General features: G+C 26.8%; 1 protein-coding gene across 2 annotated transcripts in view; it reads left to right on the forward strand.

Moving 5' to 3' along the window:
* The window catches only part of LOC100167403 (brain-specific angiogenesis inhibitor 1-associated protein 2-like protein 2), a 121,627-nt gene that overhangs the window by 28,054 nt on the left and 66,988 nt on the right, over window positions 1–26,585 (forward strand). For both annotated transcript variants that reach the window (XR_003838911.1, XM_029486501.1), the window contains exon 2: window positions 16,157–16,232. Coding sequence is in view for 1 of the 2 variants with exons in the window: in XM_029486501.1 (XP_029342361.1) it covers window positions 16,157–16,232 (76 nt within the window). In the remaining variant the exon portion in view is untranslated. The remainder of the gene's footprint in view (window positions 1–16,156; window positions 16,233–26,585) is intronic.

Genomic DNA, 26,585 nt, shown 5'->3' on the forward strand with positions numbered 1-26,585 from the left:
AAATATAAAATTTAATTTTCAAATTTTATAGAATTGCGAAAAATTTGAAAAGTCGCGACTAGGCCCCTTAAGATTTATAACAAAAAATCAAAGTATATCGAAAAAATGCTACGTATTGATTATTAGATGAATGACACTTAATTATTTTTAAAAAATGCATAATTCACTGTATCAAGTCATAGTAGTAATACCTACCTATTTTAGTAACTATAGAAGCCGCCAAAGGGTGATTAAAATTACACTTATAAAAAATATAGGGATAACATAAGAGTCATATACACAATTTTATATATTTAAGCTTTAAATGGATTATATTTACGTATGTAATATATTATATGTGTATTAAGTATACTCAAATATAATATACTTAAGCATCATCGACTTTTTATAGGACTATAAATATTGTTTCATGTGCTGGTGATCGATGCATATGGGAAACACTCAAACACTTAGTGTATACCACGGGTGTGGTTAGCTTTGGATACGTAGTCCCGAGGCTTCATTAGTGTGTTGTCGTTCAGTAGTTTTAGGTCAGACTATATGCTAATATTCATAATATTCCAGTCACGATTCGCGTTGAACATAAACTGTAAACTTCTCAATAGCTTTTTTCCTGTTCTTCTTTGTACATCATCAAATTGTGACAAAGTACATCTGTAAGTACATAAACTTAGTGTATAAACACCTATATTTCTATAGTAGGTTATAGGTACCATTATACTCATAGACTATGTAAAAAGTATTTGCATCGATACATGCATGCGACGTGCCGCTATTTGTTTTTTAGATAATGTTAAGTGTATCGGTTTTTTTTCCCGTGTAATAGTCATATTATTTTGATTACTCGTATTAAGTTATTGTTTTGTGATCGAATATGAATTCATATTATAATTTAATTTCTGATATTCTTTCATCTTTGTTTAGAATATTCTATGTTATATTTAAATTTATTTTATTAATACTCGTCCAAGAAGTTTAGACTAACTTTTAAGGTAAACATATATAATATATATATTATAATGATAAATAACCACAGATTAATTTTAGTAAGAATAGATTTATCAGTATGTAATTTATTATCCTCAAAAGAATTTTAATTAAAATAAAAAAATTTGAAAAATTATATTTGCGCTTACGTGATAACAAGGCGTAGTTAAGGAACTCATATTATATCTTATAGTAATTTATAAAGGTGACTAATCTCAAATACTTGTAAGGTCAACATTTATTTCAACATAGTTATTAAAGAGCAGGAAAATCGTGACCAAAAGATTTTTTGTTTTTCATTAAGGTCAAATTAGGTATAGTTGTTGACTACCTACTGTATATCATTATTCCGTCTTCCTCATGGAAAAAATTAACAGATACCTTTTGATGTTGAATTGTATTATTCATAAATTAGACATAATACTTATAAATAATTGGTAGCTACTTAAATGGTTCACCTTAAAAAAAAATATAATATCGGATATTGTAAAATAAGTGAATATTCATTATGGTTAATATTTTCGTTCAGACAATTTAAAAGCTTATCGATTAAAAGACATTAGAGGAGAGTGAATAAATACTCTTTAAAACACTTGTTTCACAATAATCTAAATGGGAATACAGACATGATATTATACCATATGATTATCATATACGCTTAAAAAAGAGCCAGAATCAAGATAGACATCAACGGTGAAGGTTATGTCAGAACTGCGCAGTGTCTGTGCAATTTCAACGATAATATTCTGGTGACTCGCCCATAAAAGGTCTGATGGCCTCGGGGAAGTGTACATTATATCTAGACTTCTACGCTTCCACAATAACAACAACAATAGATTGGTGAAGACATTTTTGTGTATTATCTATGAATGCATTTAGTTTAAAATGAATTTGAACAGCTTTTCACCTTTCACTTTTTTATTTTGGTATTTATAATAATAAATACCTATATAGGTCGTTCAATTTGGAAGTAACGTATTACTTTGTTAATCCTATGAATTACGTTCAATTAGGCACGAGAATAATAAAGCTTAATTTTCATTATTACTTATTCCCAAATAGTATTACTGTGCAATAACATACATAATTTACCAATGAGAAAGCTTAGGAGAAGCCTATAGATGAGATAAGAATAATATATTCTAGATATTATATTCTTTTATGGAAACAATAGATTATATGACCTTTAGCACCTAGCTGATTTCTCTTATATACTCAAAACATTTTTAAATTCTGATTCTGAGTCAGGTTTGATCGATTAAAATTATGTTCTCATTTTCATCTTATATATTTTATCATTTTTTCAAACACACATATAGCTTGCTGAAGGAGTATTCCCAATATTTCAAATATATATTTCTATAATTATATCTATCGTTTGGAAATCGAATAAAGTGGCCGGTAGTTTTAAAAGTTATTTTTCAATTTTCTTTATATTTTTCTACGCATAAGAAAAATATACAGAAAAGCGTTGAAGAAATTATGTAATCAAACAAGAGTTTTAGTCCAGTTTCTAAAAATCAATTTTTGAATTTGATGTTGTCTTATCATTGCTAATACAAAATATCAAAAATATCCTGTTATAATGATCAATACCCAGTTTTTGTGTCCCGTATGATATTTTACAGTTTTATTTTTGTAAAAAACATCTCCGCCAAGTTTAACGAATATTAAAGTTTTATGATAATTGTACTATTTAGATAATTAATGAATGCTAAACGTTTATAACGTATTACTCAATTAACTATAATCAAAATATTAATTTTGTTGTTATTTGTGTGGTTGTCGAATAAAATACTTTTTTACTCTATTTTTAATTATATTGTAAGAATTTAACATTTATATTTTAAAAATACTTGTGTTAATCACACTCGTTCAAGTGGCCAAACTATAATGTTTAAACTTGTTAAGAATGGCTGTTTTTCACTATCATTTTTAAATTTTATCTTATCTGACCTGATTAATTTGTTTTCTTAAAAATAAGTTTAATTATTGGAATATTGTGTTTAATCATAACGTTCATCGAAATAGTTATTAACATTTTCATTTGAAATTTAAAAACAATAATATATAAATATCTTTTCACCAATGTAAGATATAATTAAAGTCATGACTGGAATTAATTTCCTCTAATGATATCGTTATTCTTGTTCATTGGATATTTGAATTGAGAAATGCTTAAGACTTTCATTTTAAAAACAATGTGGAACTTAAAAAAAAATAAAAAAGAGTGGTTTTATATTTTGCTTACTCCCCCAGTTTTCTCAAAACAAAAATGCGAACGAAATGTCATCTAGATTTATGGATGCTTTCCCCTTGTGACTTTCGGCAAGGACATGTGTATACACACACCCATATAGTCATATTATGCCTCCGAGGTAAACGTGATTTTTCCACTCGTTTCGTTTGGGCAGAGAGAACTTCAACAATCCCCAGAGTTCTTTCTCATATTGAGAGATATGGTTGAGTACATTTGTTTTGGAATATGTAAACAAGTAAATAATGATGAAATTATTGAAAACAAAATACATTTTTCATGTTGAGATTCAGTGTACCTACCTACAAAAACTTTGAAACGTAGCAAGTACTAGCAACTTTATAAATATTTTCATTTTCATTTTTTGAACTGATTCACAATTGAAAATAATGCGAACGTGTCTTTTCATTCCGTCCAAAATCATAGTTGTGTTGTATTTTTTAATTTATTAGCTTATTTTGGAAATATTTTATTTTTGGCGATAATTAATTACATTTGATATCACGACATTTTTCAATTTTTGCGTTATGTTTCATTAGTTCTCCGAAACTAAAAGTACCTACTCATTGTAAGAAACCATAGGATTTTGATAATTATCTTAAACGCATTGTACTGGAAGTGTAACTGCCTTGCACTCATAAAAAAAAACAAACTTCGTTATTTTTTCGTTAACTATATTACTAGGAATTATGGTAGGAACAGTTTATCGATTTAATTCATTACATTTACGTGTAATTATTTCTTAAGCCGTCCTGAAAAAAGAGTATTGTTTCAGAATTAGCATCATCCCTTTTTTTGGGAGGGGGCGGGGAGTAGTGATTAGTGATCGAGTTAACATTGAATTAAAATAACCAATTTAAATTGTAAAATATTTTACATATATATTTACGTTACTAAGATCTAAGATGGACCATACAAAAATGTATTTTAAACAAGGAATTAGGCCGGAATAAACCGTAGGTATACTCACACTTCACAGTGACATAACTTATACGTTGCGTGTTGTTATGAATAATGACTGACAATTATACCATTATGTATTAAGAATTATATCACTCTGGGCCTTTAAGATAGATTTTTCCCTATTACACCTATTCTCGAGGGAATTACTCGTTACGTTTATGTAACATATTTATCTCACTCGAGTTTAATCTCATGTCCATATATATAATACTTCTGTAAGTCTATCTGCAGACTGGAGGTATTTGTAGGTCAGAGATGTTCTTAAGAAAAAATATTGCAACGCAGGTATTGGATTTTCTAACCATTATTAATGTTTTTAAATGTCAAGAAAAATATTTCGTGTTACAATAAAAATTGTAGGTACCTATAATTAATATAAGTTTCTATTCACGATTATTTTTTAGTTACTTATTAATACTTAATAGTAATGTATGCATTATAGAATAATAATTATGCCTAGTTTTCAATACGTTGATAATATAATATTCAAAACTTATAGAATAAATATCCTAAAAAGTTATTAGGTACCTACTTATGATATATGGAAATAACTGTGTTAGTAACACATATCGGGTATTTAATACTATTTAATAAGTTTGGATGTATTTGTAACACAGGTTTTAAAATATTTTGTGGACAATTTAATGTGCTTTGATTCTCTGTTAATTTACATTCTACGATATTTATTTGTGTGTTAAAGAATAATCAATAGGTACACTTTGAATGTATTGTACAAGAGACTAGAATAACAATGTTTTGAATAGACACAAATTATAGATGTATATAATTAATATATGTTTAAGCATGATCAGAAAAATAAATTATAAATTATTACAAAGTTTGGTGCCCAACTTATTACTATAAATGTTATTTAGTTATAACCTATCAGTATATCAAGACCTACGTTGCTTAGTACCTACCCAGTAATTTGTTATCTTGTACAAAACAAAATCAAACATGTCTCCTACGATTATAATAAATTTATATGAGATTTTCTAGAGTTTATAATTTTTAAATCAAAATAACTATTATAGAGTTGATCTCTTGATAAAGACTTTTATTTATTGCAACATTTTCAAAATTATAGATTAACGAAAACATGATTATAATTATTTTTATTGTTGTTTTACCTAGTGAAAAATTCACGAAATTACTTGCCTGTCTACATTCAACATGCCAATAGCATTTTAATAGTTAATTCTGTTTGTGTTTCTTATTAGTTTATACAAACTAAGAAATGTATTTGACATTCACGATTAAGATCTTTTTAATATTTAAAATATTTAAAACATTTTGATAATATTTTTAATGAATTCAAATTGTTACTTTCTTATTATTTTACTTTGACTTCTAAAATTTAATTTAGATTTTTAATTTTCTATTGGTTAAGATAATAACCTTAATGTAGATAAGGTTTTTTTTTGGAATAACGTTTTACGTTTTTGTTCAATTTTTAATTAAATTATAGTAATAAAAGTAATCTATACCTATATATAATAATTATAAAGCAGTGTATATAGTTATGTAAAAAATAAAAATATATATTTCTAATGCCTGATTTAAAGATCGAATTATTTTTCTTACAAAATGAAATTTTTCCCTGGGACATGATAACATTGATAAAAACATAAATAAATAATATAATTTTACTTTCTAAAATCACAGAAATTGATATTGAAGTTATCCCATAATACTTATTATTAAAATATTTTTTGACTATACTTACATCTAGATTTAAAGATGAGATATATTATGCCATCAGTTCAAATATTCAATAAACTCTCTATAATATGTAGATAGGACGTGTACTGGATTTACTAGTTTTCAGTAGTCTACTTGTCGATATTAAAAATAATTTAAAATACTTTCTCCAACGCTATGCATTCTTAGTGTATAAAGTATTTTATTCTAAAATCCAAAAAAACTTTGTGAAATTAATTTGTGAAGGATATCAAGAAAACATAATATTTTCTTACGGCTTACCATAAATATGTAATTTTTATAATAATTATAATACCTAAACAATTTTAACTTTGTCCAATTAATTTAAATGATTTGAAACAGAATATTGATACATGCATTTTTAAGAAACCGCATAATATAAATTGAAGAAACAAATGAACTGTTACGTAACGTTCGTGAATTTTCAATTTTTAATCTCAATATATTGCTGCAGGGTAAGAAAAATGTATGTTACGTTTATTTAACATACATTTACGTGTACCTACTTACTAAAGTACTAATCATGGGTTGAGCTGTAAATTCGAGCATAATATTAGTATAGGTATTTCACATAACAAGTTTTTATTCACTTGGTGTTTTCTATTAACAATAAGTCAATCTTGATTTTTAGTGTGAAATTATCATGGCGTAAGAATAAGTATATATTTTATAATAAGTATATGGAATTGTATTTCACATTTTCACGATATCATGTACTAGTTATGTATGACATTATATTATATTATGTAAATAAAATAACAGATTTACCTACAAATAACTTATCTATCAGTCTCGCTGATAAATACCTAAATTTAATATTCCAAAATTGTAAAATCATAGCATATTAAAAAAAAAAAAAATCATAGACCTAACCTTTTTGTTACTGACAAAAATTTAGAAATACATTTCGAACAAATAACTATTATTTTTCAATATTTAAGATTTGTTATGTTTGTACACAATAGGCAATAGTTCAGTTAGGATATGATACCTATATTTCAGCTAGAAATGTTAAATTTATGAGTTTAAAAGGTATATAAACTTATAATTATAATTTTTAATGGTAGCTAAGTATATAATAATATATAAGTCATTATTTTATAAATACAATTAACTATTTGAAATATATATTTTTATACGTGTATACCAACACTATTTTTATACTATATAATGCATATTGTGTTATAGAAGAAAAAAAATACCATAGTATAATAATAGAATATAATAAATTACTAATGGTTCATGTAATATATTACCGCTACTAATCAAAACAAGTATCTCGAGGTTTTGCATGAAGTTTATTGTCGTCTCTTGAGAATCTGCAGCACACCGTCATAATATTGTCCATACGGAGTGATGGGTGACCATATATAATAATAAAGATCGTGGAAAAAAATAGCAATCTCACCAACGGGATCACATCTCCCCTCGAGAAAGCGTTTAATTTATTTGAGTGATATATACAAGACGTGCTGGCTATAACTCTGGCCTTTGAGAAATCTACCGAGGATGGTCTGCGAAGCGAGGGATTTCCTAGGCTCACTTGTCCAGCCGCCGTGTCCCGTATAAACGGACGGACGAGACGATATTGGCCCCGAGAGAGTGCAGGGAACGGGTGGTGGGATTTTTTTTTTTTGGGGGGGGGGGTGGGCGGGGGTGGGAAAACGTGCCGAGACCGCACGCACAAAATATCATTGCGAGTTTGATTGGAATTGAACAAGTGTTGAGCGGCGGAGGACGGAAACAACGATCGCAGAATACGAAATATAAGGGGCAATCGAAAGTGCTACGTATAAATAGAAAGATGCGTTCGATTCTGACACCTTTTTTTCCGTGTTGGAATACTCTTTTTTTACCGAATGTCTATATCGCTTCCATTGCCTAAGTACCTACCTACCAACACTTTCTCAAACAAATTATGTAAAAAAAAATATACATACATGCACGGTAAAATAGGGCACTGTCAAAAGGGTACGGCCTTGTATATCGAATTTATTTGCACGACTAGAAAATATTAAAATACATTTTTTACGAAATCGACTATATAGGTGTATATGAACAAAAATAATATCGCCTCCCGCATAATTATACGTTATACATACGCACTGCATGTTTTTATCTTTCGTTTCGGCTGTATGTCATGGACAGATCATGGAGTTGTTATGGTATTACCATTTGAATCTGAAATAAAACGATACATTCGTATGAAAAAAAAATGATGTGTAATGTATGTTTAATGTATTTTATGCAAACGATAGTAATATTCAAAAGTCGGTTTTAACTGTTTTTTAAGCGTCTGAAATCTGCTGTTATAAAATAAGTGTTTATATATTATTTACTCATTATATTGTATTAAGTATATTTTGTTGTAGAAAAGCGCTAATACTGAATTTTTGTAAATACTTTTTTGGAGTTATTTTTTGGATTTCAAACCAGAGACCATTAATACCAAGTAACGAAAACCTTGATTAGGTGCTTAAAAAGTTAAAGCAGTCAAAACTCTTGATAGTTAGAATTTTGTTCAATCCAATGAACCCTTAAACTGTTCTAGTTTCCAATAGTTGCCTTTGAGTTGCCTTTTTTAAAAATCTTATATGAATAAAATGTGTAGGTAACGTAGAAAACGAAGATGATTAAAATAGTTGAAGTCCTCTTTTGTACACCATATTGAAAAGCTACCTACCTACTCGTCTTTAAACGATTCGAGAACTGCGATTTAGGATCCAAGCTATTTTATGTTCTTACACACATGTAACACTTTCTAAAATATTGGATTAGAATTATAATATATCTATATTTATACTACACGATTTAATGAATAAGAAAGGTTTAATATAATTCGAAGACCGATTTAAGCCTATTGTTATTCGCATTGAGAAATTGTTGGATGATTGTTTACAATTTGACAGTTTACACAATTTATTTTATTTTTTATTTATTTTAATGTATACGATTTAGTTTTGATTTTTTATCTACTCTATTTTTATGAACTATCCTAATAAAATAATAATATAGGTACTAATATAAATACAAATGTTTAATTTATCAACTATCAATAATCAATTGCATATTTAACCATTGTCCATTTACATTTAATAATTATAGCTTACCAGTTATTAAAATAATTGATTTTAACAAACAGTTTATTTGAGTTTGATAATAATATGTTATTAGTTATAAAAAAATATGAAACGAGTTTTTTTCTAGTTCTTAATACAATTATTAACGATACAGACTTTAGAACAGTTATTTTAAGTAATGAACATAATATTTAAATATTATGCATACAAAATAATAATAATTAATAATATGATGAGTATAATTTTAATTATTTGTTAAAAAACTGCAGGAATAGAACAGCGAATCATTGTGCTAACTATGCATACCACAATTCTTCAAATATCCATCTCATATTTTTTTTAACACGTTGCAAATATAATGTAACATTATTTTTAATATATTCCTGCTTAAAAATTTCGGAGAATAAAAAAAAAAACATTTTCCCATATATTTTTATTGTAAACAATACATAGTACAGTAAAAAAAATATATACTTCTATAAGTGTGCATATATTATTATTTGTTAATAACATTTTGTTGTGGCAAACACTAATATTAACATTAATTCGTTCTCTTCTTTAATAGATTTTACAAAATATTACTAGGGTATTATATTATTATGATATTACTATTAGTGTAGTTATATGTATTACTGTATCAGCATTGAGTATAATATTATACTGTAACAATATATACTCAATGATATTTCGTACTAATAGGTATACTTTATCATTCTAGAATCTTCATACATCGATGAGGTATAACAAAATCTTTCTGATTTCTGTTTTTCAATAGAATCATGGAGCATTAATGTAATTTAATACAAATATTTTATATAAAATGAATAGGAGATTCATTTTTGTAGTTAAAGTCTACATATGTCTAGTAAATAGAGACGAGGTTGAATGCATGTTAAAAAACGTTTTCTAAATATAAACATCAATCATAAATTATTTTATTTTGTAGAATCCTAAAATAATATTATACTTGTATATAGTAGTGGTATATCAGCATTTTAATTAAGTAGCTGTATTCATGCGTACTTATCCCAACCTAACCTAATCAATAAACTATAAAGGTAATGAAAACGATTCCTTTATATTATTTAGAAAAATTTTAATATTATATGTTTATATATATAGTATAATTGTAGTTAGGTATATGTGAATAAATAAGTTTATATAAATAGCTTACCTATTAAGACTTACATTTTATTTTTTTTGTTCAAATTGGTTTAAATCTCGAATTGGGTGACCAACTTAGCAAAAAAAAAAAAAATATATACCTATTCTATATTTATAATTTTAAGAAATAATCAATTTAATCTCATATTACTCATAATACCTCATTATACTTTAGGCACGGAATAAGTGATTTACAATTGTGTTATTCAGTAGCTATATAATATACTCAATATAGAAGTAATAATCATCAACTTTCTTAAACTTATTGATGTGTACAATTTAATTTAAGGAAACTATTGTATTATTTATATTATGTAACTACGAACTAATATTTTTTTTTTTTTGCAATCTAATAACCTAGTAGTCAATGCTATACCATGAATAATAATAATAAAAAAAAAATATAGAAGTAGCAAAAAAATTAAATAACTTAGAATACAATAAATCATAAACTGCTCTAAACTATTGACTATAAATTAGAGTCACTGTCAAGATTCAAAATTGTTTGGTTAAAAATGTATTTGTCATTATATTTTCTAAGACTTTTTTTACGAGGTTGTATCTCGATGGTAGTTTATATATTATAGTTTCAATGTTTTTGTATTTTTGTTATTACCTACTCTCTTTATCATAGCCGTTTACTCTCTCTCATTCCCTAAAATATGCAGACAGTGCATTATTTGTTTACTTTTTTATTTGGTTTATCAATTTAACATTGTTTAGTATTTGTTTTGTCGTAGACCATAATACTATGTAATCGACCACGCATTGAATAATTAGTACTGGATATCTACTCTACAGTATATTTATCGATTACCATATTATCTAATATCAAAACCTATGAACCAGTTCTGACCGTCAGTGTCAACACGTCAGTGATAATAATAATTATTTATTGTTATTCTTCATGTTTCGGAATGTAAAACAGTAGAAAGTTCATCACCGAACGCAGACGCTGAGTTCTAGGCCACAGCACAGGTATATAGTGCAATAGTGTATACAAATACAAATGTAGGTACAGTTTCTTAGGTGTTTACTATTTAATATTTATAAACCGATACAGTGTATACCTACACTGCAGGAGGATTTTTGTAAATACAAAATGTCAATATTTATAAATCTTCTCGTGACTTGATCGTCCATGGGAATTTCTGAATAAACGCCTGCGAGGTTTTCCTAATAAAATTAACCCATCCCGAGATACGTATAGCTATACATTTATTGGCAATAGGGTGATTACGATTTTCTCATCACATTCTATTATTATTGAAGTCAAACTGTATGCAATCACACGCATCAATTAATCACCGGAGGCTCGCACAAAACGTGAACAATGAAATCTCTTGGATGGCAACAGTGGTGTATTTCATGCAAAATCCGAGCGCGTTTGTCGGGAAAATGTTTACAACCATCAACAGTATGATTCGCTGCTGACAATAGCATTAATAATTGTCAACGTAATTTTATAATTACCATTATATTATGTTTTTTCTAATAGACATACAACGTGTTCATAAAATGTATAGTTACTATAGTATGAGTTTAGCGTGCACTTAAATTGCATTGGATATTTTTAATTTTTTAGAGCGATCATTTTAAAACCGCAAATCGCTTGTAAATTTTTAAGTGCTCATAACTCGTTTTGAAATGAAAATATAAAAAAAAACCTGAGATAATATTTTTACTTTTATATTTGATAATAGGTCAATTCACTGTAATATTAAACGTACCAAAGTTAAATGGATTATTCAGAACGTTGCCATGTTTGGTATGCGTTTGTAAGACGGAGACAACGCATGCGGGTGTAGTGTTTTCTTTTAACAAGAAAAGTCCACGAAATAGAATATAGATATTATCACAGCATTTTATTCTTTATTTTACTACTGCTCTGGAATAAAACAAATTCATCTTAGGAGCAATGCTCGATGAAATTTGATCATATACAGACATATGACACCAAAGTTCAATTTTCAAAAGTATTTGATATACTTATTAGTAAGTAATATAAGTTATTACATAAGTATCTGCATATTCAAAAAATATGTATATTATATATACATATAATGTACAATAAATTATTTCATTCTGTTTATAAAAAAATGTTTTGTACCTACGTAAGAAAGAATTTCAATATTTTAATATTAAAAAAATGATCTTGAAGTTATGCAATAATAAGTAAGGATAAAATTTGACTTTTGATCAATTAAGATTTTGAAACTCTAATCTTTATTTTTTAGTTATAAAGTTAATTTATACTACACTATTATACACGAAAACTACAACATTTTAAATTAACTAAATTAAATATAATTAACCACCTACCTGGCTTGGAAGTTGGAACATTATAAGATACTTCCTTTAGAATTTAGGAAGTACATAACTATTCAAATCACACAATCATTATTATATAATAATAATATAATTGACAAGATTTTTATAATTTAAAATATTTAATAAATTGCATAAACTAATTCCATTTTTTTTTATTTTAACCTCAGAAGTGTTCTATTTTGTGTGAGAAAAAGTGTTTTTTTTTTTTATTACTATGAGGATTGCGTTTTATGAAACTCAATAATCTACTTAATGATATGAATTTAATATATAATCGTGTTATTAGCGTAATATAGAAATATCATTATATCATCTTACAGAAAACTCCATTGTTCGGTTGATTAAATGTGTAACATCGTCGTAACGTGGGAACTTAGGAAAAACGAAGTACATGCTAAATTAATAATTTATTGTTTTGATATATAAAATGGTATTAACCAATAAAGTACTATAGGTTAAATTACTATGCGGTACATAAACATAGTATACTGGTATTTTAGATTTAGGTATTTTAATATTTATACAAGTAATACACAAATATTTGGGAGTTAATAATTGATAATATTATTAATCTGATTCACGATTTAAATTATATTTATGCAATAATTATTATCACGAGAATAACTTCCACGGTGATGTAAATATCGTTCATTATCGATAGTCACGCGTATTACATTTTATATCAATAAATTGCTTGTCAAATAGTTTTATACAATAGCATTATTGTTATGTTGATATTTGTCTAACAAATTATGTGTGTCCACAACCAAATTAACTAATTTTCGAATCTCTCATACTTTAGTATTTAGTTAGCATAGGACATAGGTACTTAGATACTTCAGCAGTGTCGGGTGTAATTTCATAAATTATGTAGGCGAAAGCTGTTAACAATAATAATAGTTATAAAATAATAATAATAATAATAATAATAATAATAATAATAATATAACAACACGGGTTGATAGTAGCCTGCTATCCCGTGAAATATATCTCAGGGTCAGGTCTAGCAAATGAAACGCACGCCATTCGCGCACAGTTAATCTACCATTGAACGTGTAGGTGATTAATAGTCAATTCCATAATAGATCCCTATTGGAATTTATCGGGGAAGACGCACATAAAGTAATAATTTAACGAGAGAAGCATGCGGAAATTACGACTACATTCCCTTGGCCTGCCAGTTTTACGAATTTATGACGTCATGTATGTGTATACAATGTGATTATTTTATCTGTTTATTTTCCGATTGCACGACGCGAAATGTAAAGAATACGAAATAAAAGGAAACCCAACCGAAACAACAAGATAGGTCACACGATCCGCTCGGCAGCAATCTATATAATAATATATAAATGCGTATGTACAATGTATATTGTATAATGTATGCATTCCAGTGTTCGGGGGTAAACAAACACTGTAGTCGTGCATATGTGCGGTACAACCATGAACCAAAAACGGTCGGGGGGTGCAAAAAGTCATGACAGCGGCGGCGTTGGACGAGAATACTACCCTTGTCGCTTCGGGAAAACAAACGACGTGCGGCGTCGAGTCGCAGGGAATTCGCCCGGGTGGTGGAACGCGAGTTGGATGCGAGGGAAAGGCAAAAATCAAATGGGCTGGTGAGAGGTATTTCTAAACGACTTTTTTTTTTTTATTATTATTCTGAAATCGTGCCAGGAATACACGCGAGCACGTTTCCTTTTTTTTGTCCGTTAAGTGAAATAGCAAATTATTTAATCAACGAGCGGCCATATATGGAATAATGTTTGGTTTATTACATAAACATATTATACCGCTTTGGTGAACATTTTTTGAAACACATTTATCACGAAGGAAAGATACCTGCGGTTTTCAGTCTATGGTTCGACCTATATCGTATATATTTAAAAAAAAAAAAAGTTTTACTATTATTCACTTAATAATAATTATGTTTGAGCTTTAAATATACGAATTATCATTGAAATGTCGTTTCGTTTGAGATAAAATGTATAAGCTTTACATTCGAGCATTTGATTTCATATATGATATAGGTATTAAATCTAGTACAAGAAGTATATAAAGAAGTAAATCTAGTAACAGAACAATAATAATAACAGATAATTTAAAGGCCATAGGTAAATAACTTGTGCAAATATCTAGTATGTCATTTTTTAATCAAGCAAAATCATTTAGTTACCTTAAACTCCACCTTACCTTACCTTCAATCCAAAATTATTTATGTTCCTGTATAATAGTTAACTATATCCTTAACCTTATACTTATAATGTGTTTTAAAATATAAAGTATAAACATACGATATTTCAGTATTTATTACACTTATTACAAAAATAAAATTTAAGCTGTAATATTTTTATCAAATTACAGTAAAAATATAAAAAATATAAGAAGAAATGTAATATTAAGTCGATGGTATTATTACCAATGACTGATGAGAATTTTTTCTTTCAATATATATTTGATATTCAACAATTATGTGTCTAATAGTTAGTTTTTTACATGCGTCCTATTTTAATTATCGTTATACTATTTTTGGTTAAAAACAGTTTAGACAGGTATATTATTACCTAAATGAATTTAGTTAATATTGTTTTGTATACATTAGGAAATGCTAAACAGGATAATTAAATTAAAAATATTAGTATGTAGAGTTATAAACAAGTTTTTTTATGTCGTGTTTAAATAATCAAACAATGTCAAGGTCATCAATGTCGATGATTTCTAATAAATTGTTAGTGGGTAATGTTATATTGTTCACTGATATTAATATTATTACGTAATAATTAAATTAATATATTTTTTTAGTAATGGAGCCTTTCTGTTTAAAGTTTAAACGAACAACTTAGGTATTTACAGACATTTATATTTATTAGGTACTTTAAAATTCTAAAAGAAGCAGTAAATCTATTGGTTTTTTTACATTATCAACGTGTTTTATTCTTTGACAACACTTTTGAAAGCATTATAAATATATGTTTTAGTAAGCCCGCAAGTTCTATACAGAAACAAAATTTAAATAATGATTTCTTACCTCTAAGTAGAAAATAATAACACAGCTCTAATGGACTTGGAGTCAAAAAAATAACAACGGTTTTTATATCCTATCAAAGTCTTTATTTATGAAATAAGTAATAAAATTATTGATTTTATTTATTTTGTATTCTATAATTTATGTTTATTTTTATTTTATTATTGTAATATAAGAACGATCTATATATTTTATTTTTGTACGATAATCATTATTTTTTGATTGTTGTTAATTTTGACATAATAATATAGTTTTGAGATAATGGTTAATCATTAGTGACACTTTTACCTGTGAAATTTTACTATGGTAAGCGTGGCACATTTTCTTTTGGAACGACTGGGAGGATTCTTAAGCATAGATCTTGCAGTTAATATACCCACAAGCGAATTTCGTGATTTAGGAATGAGGAGTGGTAGCGTTAAAAATATAGACGGACGTATGAAATAGTTATTAAATTGAAAATTGTAATAGATTTTACTAATTTGATTCTTAAATTTTAAAATCATATCGTGCTTGTGATTCGTTGAAAATACGTTTATTTACACACTTTAACACTTATACAAATATCTTCAACAAACAAATAAGGTTATGTATTTATGTATTTAACAAGCAATTTTGTGATTTCAGAACATATTGGAGAAGTTCAATCCAGGTGCCCGGCAAATGATTAACGCGGGCAAGGCATATCTGAAAGCACTTCAAGGTGAGTTATGATTTATATTTGGTAGATTAATTAGTAAACTCTCTTTAAAATTTATTTGTATGAGAATGTAAATTTGCATGTAAATTGATTTTTATGAGTTATAACATATTTACTTCGTATTATACTATATAGGTAATAGGTAATAAATTATAGTATTAAATAATGATAATTTTTTGGGGTTAGAATAGATTAGACCAATGAGTAATAACACTTTTTAACTTTTTATTTATTTATAAACGCTTTATAGAAACTAACTAAGTAAATAAGACAACGTAAAATAGTATTAATATTTTACAAATTGTAACATAATATATTATAATACTCAAGAAATAATAATAATAGTAGGTAATAGCAAATAAATGTTAAGTTGTTAAATATTTTTAGCATAAAAAATAATCACAGTTCTTGATGATGGCATGGTTGTTTATATATGTATATTAGCGTACAAATTAAAATAAATATATGCTTATAAATGTACCTATATTAAACTGTATTTTCGAAAAGTTTACCATATTGTGAAGATAAACACACTATACGTTCTATCTTATAAAATTAACTTACAACTTTAATTGAAAATTGAAAATTCAATTTTTAAATCTACATTTTCAAACAATCCAAGAATATAATAATAAGCATTTAGCACTCTTAATCCTTTATCTTATTATTATTATTATTATTATTTTGTTTAACTTGAATATTTATTTGAGCTGAGTAAGCTTGATTTTAGTGTGTAAATACAAGAGGAAATTTGATAGTTATGTAACATGTTAATTATACTTAAGTAGTATTGTGAATATCTCAATAGAAAAAGAGCTTGATACTATACATACAAAGAAGTAGGTAATTAATTAATTTATAATTTAACTGTTATCAAGACTTTTGTGAAAATAGCTTAATCAACATTACCGGTCCCAAGTTCGTACTTTGGATTAATGTTTTAGAGAATCTGAAATGTGAAAATAAAGATAGATATCATTAAAGCATTTTGAATGAAACATAATTTTGGTCTGTAAAATTGACCATACTTGGCCAAAATAATAATGATTAATAAAAATATATTCTAATATAACGGTCACATTGTTTCAATCTATAATATTGAATACATTGTGAACATGAAACAACTTATATTGTGATTTATATTTGCGTACCAAATAATTATCAAATTGTATTATTCATTATTAACTAAAAATATAATATACAAATAATGGAAAAATGTTTATCGTTGTATTGAAATGGTACAAAAAACAAGAAGTTTTTAATGAATTTTCTACGTTCACGCACGATATGCGTGTTAATCTTAAAAAGTTGGTCATCCGCAATGGTAAAACAGCCTTTCAAGCTCATAGCGTGTAGCCTTATAATATAGTTCGTAATGGGTCGGCAAAATTGTTCTCGGGATTCGTAGAATGATTGGATCCAACGCAGTTATACCTAATAGTGATGAATTTCGTGTAAACAAACAGCACCCCGTCGGACGCGGCCCTTTTGTGTATTATTTCTTCATTCGTCAGTAGAAAAGCGTTGTAAATAGGCGTACGAATAACATTATATTATATCATTACAATAATAGGTATGTATAATATTATAACTTTTTTTTTCGAGTGATATTTCATCGTTTGTCAACACTGCAGCAGTGGTAGAAAAACGAACTTAATAGTCATACATATATAATAATATTATATAAATAGTAAAACACGTATGTATGGGAAAATACATTGGCCGAACAATAACAGTATAATATTTCCTATAGACAATATCCACATTCGTTTTCTCGAAACGAGACTCGGCGTTTGTACAGACGGTCGCCGTTTGTGTGCGAGAGAAAACACAGACACATCATAAATATTTATCAACATCGCATGATTGATGACACGCGTGCATATCGTATGCACGACCGTCTTTATCGTACTCCAGAGTTAATGTTGTCATTGGTCGGGATAGGGTGGAGGATGATTGATATATTCCCTGTGTTTGTATTATTATTATTATTATTATTATTATTACCATACGACCCCGTCTGTTCCGCACTAAACTTTTTTCTTTCTCGAAATGTTGTTAAAAGTACTACAAATAATATTATCATTTTCAAGGGCACGTGTGTCGTTTACGCCTTTCGCGTTTAGACTCTACAAATTATGACATAATATAGTAATATTATGTCGACTTTATTTATAACAAAAATCAACGACATGTATAAAACATTTAAAAAAAAAAAAATACTTTTGTATAAATTTGAAATAATTGCAAAATGAATTGATATGAAAACAATAACACTTCAGAATCGTGTGGATTATTTTCATAGTTTGTACTTTATTTAGAAGAACAAAAACATGTAAAATAATGAACTAAAATAAATATATGTTTTAGACAAAGGCAAAGAACTCTATATTATTCTACTTTATTATCTTAAGTAAAAATTCACCGGGAGTTAAAAGCGCTTAGCTCTCTCAAACTTAGTATTTTCTTGAATTTACTATTTAGAATTATAAATAAATTTTAACTTTTAATTAATATTAAACAATTTACATCTGAATGATGCTTATCCTCATTTTTTCCTTTAATAATGAATTTATTCAAATTTTGATTTTTGGAATTTTTAAATATAGGTACTTACTCGAAAACAATTTTCAAATTCTTGATTTATTTTTCTACGATTAAGGAGTGTCCTGTGGTGATACAAACTTCTATTTTTCAAATGAGAATCCCCTTATTTTCCTGTAAATTATTTGGTGGATAATTTTTTGAACATTTTGATTTTGATTTTGTTTTTTGATGTATCCAATTAAAAATTCGTTTGAGTATTTTCTTAGTTATCAAAATGTTTGTATTAAGGATAGTAGTCCTTAAAAATGGGGTTATATAAATATAAAATAGACTTAAAATTGTATCTAGTATTGATTATACTTGGACCATCTTCAAAAATTATTAATGGTGGTAGATTCATCATTTATATTAATAACTAAAATATTTAAATCACTATAATATTCCTCATAAAATCTTATAAATCGATTACCATAGACCTTTTATCCTTAGAACAAAATATTAAATAACTCAAAAACTATTCGTACAACAAAATGTGTCTCTAATACGGAAAATTTTTCAGAAAAATTATCCACTGAATAATTTACAGTTGAAAAGGGGGTTATAATTTTGAAAACGGAGGTTTGTATCTCTACAGGACACTCCTTAAGTTGTAAGTACAAAAAAATCTCACAAAGAATAGTATTTTAAATAACTGCATTACTACAGAAAAAACTGGTGAGCATGCTTGGTGAATCACTCTTTAAATAATCATTATCAAGTCAAGTTTCGGCCAGTGGCTGACAATTGTTTACTTGTACCTACATAAAAATTGTTCATTTTATATAATGAATAGTAGTCCTAAAAATATAACAATGATTAATGATATAGTAACATGTTGTTTTTGAGTATGAGTTATCTGTACTAATTTATTTTATGCATTTTTGGAATTGCGTGTTTAACATTTCGTTACATTATTGTTATGTCTAATACATGATAGTGTTAATCGTGTTGCTTTTAAAAATTAATTGCATATGTGTCGATAGTTATAACCATTCATTATAAGTATCAATTAGTAATTAGTGATATGATAGGATAGTTGAAATAAAATGAGGACTTAACTACTTATGTACCTTCATGTTGATCTATTCTAAATCAATATATTTAATTTGATGTAGTGGTATCTGTTAAAAATTTGTTTTTCAATAAGAAAATGTGAATGTATGTTTTGGATAAGAGATGTTTTAATTATGATTAAATAATTTAAGGTAGTATTTAGTTTTGAACTTAACTTAAAATATATTATTTAAGAAAAAAAATTTTTTCAAAGTTGTAGTTTTTATTCTATCAAAAGTCTAAATAGTAAATACATTTTTAAATTATTTGAAAGCCTACACTGAAAAAACTAAAGATCGTTTGTTTGGCCAAATAGATCTAAAATTAATTCAGATGTCTAGAAGCTGGATTCAAATTATTATGCATATTTTTGAACTACCTATCATTATTATTTGTGATTTTAAAACCTAATATCTATGCATAACATTTTGGACATGCATATTAAAACTTAATCATTATTATGTTTCAATATTTAAAATGTTTAGCTTTAATAATAATGATTATATAGCTGAAGGTACATTATGATTGTTTATACGTAGATAATCAAAACATTTTGTTAGTATAAAATATCTTTGATCATATTTTTTAAAACGATTTTAAGAACTCATGTTCTGCTTGGTGCATTTAATTTGAAATGTTTTACTTATTGTGTATTTGTTTAATCTTGAAATTATATTCAACATGAAATATTAATATTAAAAACAAATGAAACAATGCTTTGGTTAATAATGAACATTTTTTCTAAGTTATTTGAATAGCTTGAGGTCATATGCGATATATAAAGTTTGAATTATTTTATAATTATGTGGAAAGCGGGTAACTGAGAATATAAATAATTGGATTACGTGTGTCAATGTTGAGGGAAAGGGGGTTGGGAAAATTGACGCGGAAAAAAATTCTACGACTTTTGATTTAAAATCCTTTTAAGCTGTCAAACTTTACCAAAGCGCAATAAACAAAGTTATTTTTTAATGGCAGAAAAAAAAATGCTTTTATGTTGTGTTATTTTCATTAAAGACGGAATCAATTGATATTCTCAATCTAAGGGAATAATCGTCTCAAAAGTTTTTATTGCTTCAATGCAAATTAAACATTTTAAAATAATTTCAACAAAAAAAATCTTAACATAATTTAAATTTAAAATACTTCAAGTAACTTAGTATTGAATTAATAATATTTGATTAGATTACAATTAACACGGTATTAAAAATAACTACCTACTGTAACAGCTTAGAAACCTTTTCAAACCATTTCTCAAAATACACACGTATCGTGTGAAAATGAATTAGTATTTTGAGTCTTACTTAGGTAATTGAATCTTATAATGTTATGCAATTAAAGTTTACATTAAAAATAGTAATTTTTTTTAAGTTTCAGTAATAATTTATACATAGGTTTATCATTAATAAAAAATTATTAACAATTATAAAATAGTAAATCAACTAATTTGCATTGAGCAAAATAATAAAATACAGTATAATAATCTAGGTTGAGAGAATTATGTTTCTTAGTTTACTTAATCTAACTGTAGTTGAATTTTGGTCCTTAGTACATTTGTTGGCTTATTTTATTTTTAAAACAACCAAAATTAGAACCAGACATGGATAGTGGGGATGATTTTCTAAACTACACCAGGACAAAATTTAACGGGATGGAATGAATTAGGTTGTAATTTGAAAATGTTCGTTACAGAAAGATTTTTGACGTTCGAATACGTCCCCTTTGCTATTTAATTTGTAAACATGTCTAGAGAATAATAATTATAGTTTTAATTCAACTTGACAGCAAACAATTTAATTTCCCCCTTATGATTTAATGAAAAATAAAAATGTCATCGTCTAAAGAATAAATAAAAATTGTATTTTGAACACTTTTTAATAAGGGTGGTTATGAAATATAATTGAATGTGATATATTTGTTATTTAAAAATATTAAAGGTATATTAAAACGAAAAATGCTAATAAGGTGTTAGAATTGACCCAGCTAGTGGATTGGTATCTCTATATCTTTTTAATGGTCCTTTATTTTATAAAATGTTATGTTTATTATTACCAATTTATTATCTTTAATTAAGGGTTTGAAAGTGTTCTCTCTGTACTTACGTCCTACATAGCTAATCAACTATTTTTTAAGTAATGATTTAATATAACATTTCAAATAATAAACTCTAAATAATGTAATTTATGCTAATAATTTATATTAACATTTAGTTATAACCCTTCATAAAAAAATTTAAATCATTGATTTCGTGTCAGCTATAGTGGAATAATTGACTGTTATGCAATATAATATATCATGTAATGTAAGACAAATTATATTTTGTTTAATTTAATTATTTAAAAACTAATTTTTTATGAACATTATAGTTTCGCTAAATTAGTTTTCTTGAAATTCGTCATAAGCTTTAACACAACACATGATGTTCCTACTTTTTTGAAGAACACGTAATATGTATTTTACTTTTGTATGGGGATAATCCCAGTCTTGGTTTTTTTTTTTGTAACTCGCTTCATTCTTCAGGTAATTCTTATTAAAAACGCTTTAAAGAGCGTTCAAGTTGAATAAACTTAATTCGAAACCAAATTCGTTAGGAAAAAAACAAGCAAAGGCTCTCGGGGTAGAGATGAGCCGTTTGCGATAAAAAGAAAACGATTCTGTTGTAGATGAAAACATCCTAACGAGAAACTTGCCCTTAAACTTCAATGCAAGCGATAGGGAAAAATAAGGAAGAAGAGGAATAAATGAATTGCATTCGACCCTGTTGTAGTATTCCCTCGAGATAAATTTACCGAAAGCAAACAACACTGGCATTACTATGGCGAGTGATTTCTCATCTCTTTAGTCGACAAAAACACAATAAAAAAATTTCACCTTCGTGCATTTTTAAGAAGTGTTTAATAATTTAATATACGTGAAATATAGTCATACACTATATACGGTATATTATATAGACATAATAAAGTAGATAAGAAATAACCATTTACATTACTTGTTACAATAAGTATGTAACTATGTAAGTAATAAAAAATATATAATATACTTTTTCATATAATATTAAAATTGAATAATATAAGGATAATATTTTCAATTTTATACAAAAAGAAAAATGATAGAAATCGTGATACTGAGGATTTAAACAGAATTCAATATTGATGTTCTGTTGATATTTAGTAACAAAAACGTTTCGATAGGTACTTTATGGTTTATAGACATATAACCATTATTCGGGGTTATAGGTGGATGAAAGATGAGGGTAAAAATAGAAAATGTAACTGCAGTGCCCCAAACTGTATTCTTATCTTTATCATTGTGATGATAAACTCAATAGAAACGATTCAAAAAAAAAATACCTGCTGTATAAGTGAAAAAATAAAACTATAGCCGATAAATGTAAAAAAAAAATATTTAATAATCTAAAACGCATTGATTTGTATTGAATTATGTGCACTTAACAGTTTTATAAAAACAATTTAACAGCTTATCGATTATAACATAAATTATGAAGAAGATTCTAATACGTCCCATTAATAATTATTATTTTATCCATATTTCATTGTTTGTATGCATAATGCACCTTTTTTTAATGTTGAACTGACGCGACTTTCGCAATACTTCCACGGCGCCCATAATGCATAATAATGTACCTCCATATTATAAACGTATTAATATTGATTAAAAGAATATTTTATTAACCTACCTATTGTAGTTTGATTAAAATATATCTATAGTACTCTAGTTCAGAGTACTAATATATATTCTTATTTGTATAAGTGAAATGAGTATTTTGTGTTAGTGGCTATTTCTTATTTTAGATCTAATGCGTGCATAAATATTATGTTTTGTTAATTTCTTTGTTAATGATTATTTTTTTTTTTTTTACTCAATTATTATAAATAACTTGACGTTTCCCAATAATAATTACTCTGGTCCAACTGTTTTTGCCGGTGCAGTTACATTTTTCTCTCCATCTCAGCATTTTAAAACTAATGGCAAATTGTATAAATTAATATTAATGGTGAACGGGAGCCAATGAAGTTAATCATTTGTTCGCTGTAAAATAACATTTGACTAATGGACCATAGCCGTTGGGTGGGTGACAAATAGCGTTCTCGTAGAATTGAATTTTTCGAAAAATACTCAAGGCGGAAATTAAAACGCATCTTTACAGTAGTGTTCTTTGTCGCATTAACTCCACTCCAGTTTGTTTCCCTTTGGAATTTCATAGCCAAATGACTTTTATTATCCAAAAGCAGGGTCAACGACGAGGGCGAATTTCTTCGTTTAAGTATTTTTAACCACCCTTTTCACATAGAACGAGCGCTCCCTTAATACTTTGGATACATTGAGCAGAAGAACTGGAATAATTTAGCCATTAACATTTGGGTACTTTTGTATGTTATTTTATAAAATCGGTAAATGTACAAGACGAACAGCTGAAATACATTTGAGAAAATGCAATTGAGAAAAATGTCGTATACTTGTATGTTATGTATGTGACTCTTGTAACCACATATCGTTTACCGAATAGTACTACTAATAAGTACCTATAATAGAAGTTTGTAAGTTAGTGAATTTGCTGTCTTACGTGTTCAAGTGGATGATACGTAGTAGGTATATTATAAACTATATAAATACAAATAAATTTGTGACTTAAGAGGTATTTGTAGGTTTTTTTTTTAAATTCATATAAAACAAAATATCATTATAATATAGTTTTCAAGTACATTTTTTCTCCCGATAAATGCAACAAAACAACTCATGCTATTTGATTTTTCGTGGAATAAAAGAAGTATAATATGTACTTAAGTGAATGATTAAAGAACTGTAGAATTAATTAGTTAGAGGCTAGAGCAGAAAACTTATGAGCCTAGTTGCATTAAGTTGTATTGGTATTTAATTTAATATGATTTGTAGGTCGCTTATATAACAACGTAATTATAATATTGTATACCTACACCTATTATGTATTCATCTATTCAATAAAACAATTAAATTCAACATCAATAAATTATAACATTGTTGTTATAGGTACATACCTACATTAAATCGTTTATTATGAATAGTAAAATAATAAATTAGTCTTTATAGAATTATGCTAAATAATTTTTAGTAATTTTCACATAATTGTACAACATTATAATACTTAGCCTCAAAACGTAGTATTAATTATTAAAGCTAACAAATTAATTATGTATTTAATAATATATCAATTTTAAATAGATTTCAATCTAACCTATACATTTAAAGAATAGTTAATAGTTATAGAAGATTTATTGATCATAATTAACACGAAATATCTTTGTTTATTATTTAATAAAGAATAGTTAATTAAGAGTAAATACCCAATAGTATTTCATTTTACTCTAACAAAATATTTGTGTAAAAAAATATAACGTATAATTGTAAGTATTTTATGATAACAAATGAAACTACCTAATACTTTTATAGAATAATTTTAGATTCAAATGAAACTAAAACGTATAAGATAATACGAAATGGTATTTTGTTAATGCGTTTTAAATTGACTTGCGTTATGTAAGGTCGCGTATATTTGATCATTTAGGTTTATGTAATACTACTATACGTATATCTCGCTTATATAAAATGTTACTAATAACGTGTAAATAACTTTTGATCGCTCAAATCTGTGCACTATTACTAATAATTTAGCACAATATAATTATTTTTAACTTTTTAAATAATCTTATAATATGCACACAAAATTCAATTACACTATAATATTGAAGTGACAGTATTCTAGAAAAGTTTAATGGAGATTGAAAGCATTTTTACCAAGAATGGTGCTTTAAACGAACACATCTACTCACTCCCGCCGTCTCCCAAACAAAAAATCTGGCTAAATTGCGATATAAAAATAATCACAGACCGTTATTAAAACAAATTGTTCCACTGGTGTGATAAGCTCTGTACAATGTATAGTGTATACATAGTGTATATGTATACTCCCCCCCCCTGACCGATGTTACGCCAATAAAGCGCTAAATATGATAGGCGTCTAAGGAAAATTACTTTTCGCTTTCAACATTGTTAGGAGGGTAAAAGCATTAGTTAAGGAAAGGCTTCTTGGGTGAGTATTATTATTTTATTATAATTTTTCCTTTTTTTTTTTTTTTTGAAACAAAGTGTTAATCAAGAAATATAAATAACAAAAGTAGTAGCAAAGGTAATCCCTACCATTCGCGGCCGTTTATCAAAAAGGCCGTCGACCGTCGTACGCAAAACGCTTCTGTGTATTATAATAATCAACTTCTAAATAACATCTCTTTATTATAGTTTGTAAGGTTAGGATAACGCATAGGATAGGATGGATGAGGTGAGTTATTGCCGTGAAACTTTTACTCCTCCTCACCACCCTTGTTGCCGCATTTGCTGGAAACTTTCGACACAGTGTTAAACCACGTAAAGTACACGAACGGCGATAATTACAACGACCCTGTAGTCCTCGATGGTTACCTAACCCTTTTGGGAAATGACTTCCGAGCCAAAACTATGTGTTTACAACATATAAGTCAAAAATATTCTGACCTTCATAAATTCAACTAGGTATCATCTATTCCTTTCGTCCCCTAAATAATTATACTTATATGTAATGCGTAGTAGTTTTTTTAATAAACAATATTATATAAATAAAAATATTATATAAAATCAAAATTAATTTAAAACCATGGAACAAATGTTAATATAAATAAATCATAT

The sequence above is a fragment of the Acyrthosiphon pisum genome, chromosome A1, assembly GCF_005508785.2.
Source record: "Acyrthosiphon pisum isolate AL4f chromosome A1, pea_aphid_22Mar2018_4r6ur, whole genome shotgun sequence".
NCBI lineage: Eukaryota > Metazoa > Arthropoda > Insecta > Hemiptera > Aphididae > Acyrthosiphon > Acyrthosiphon pisum.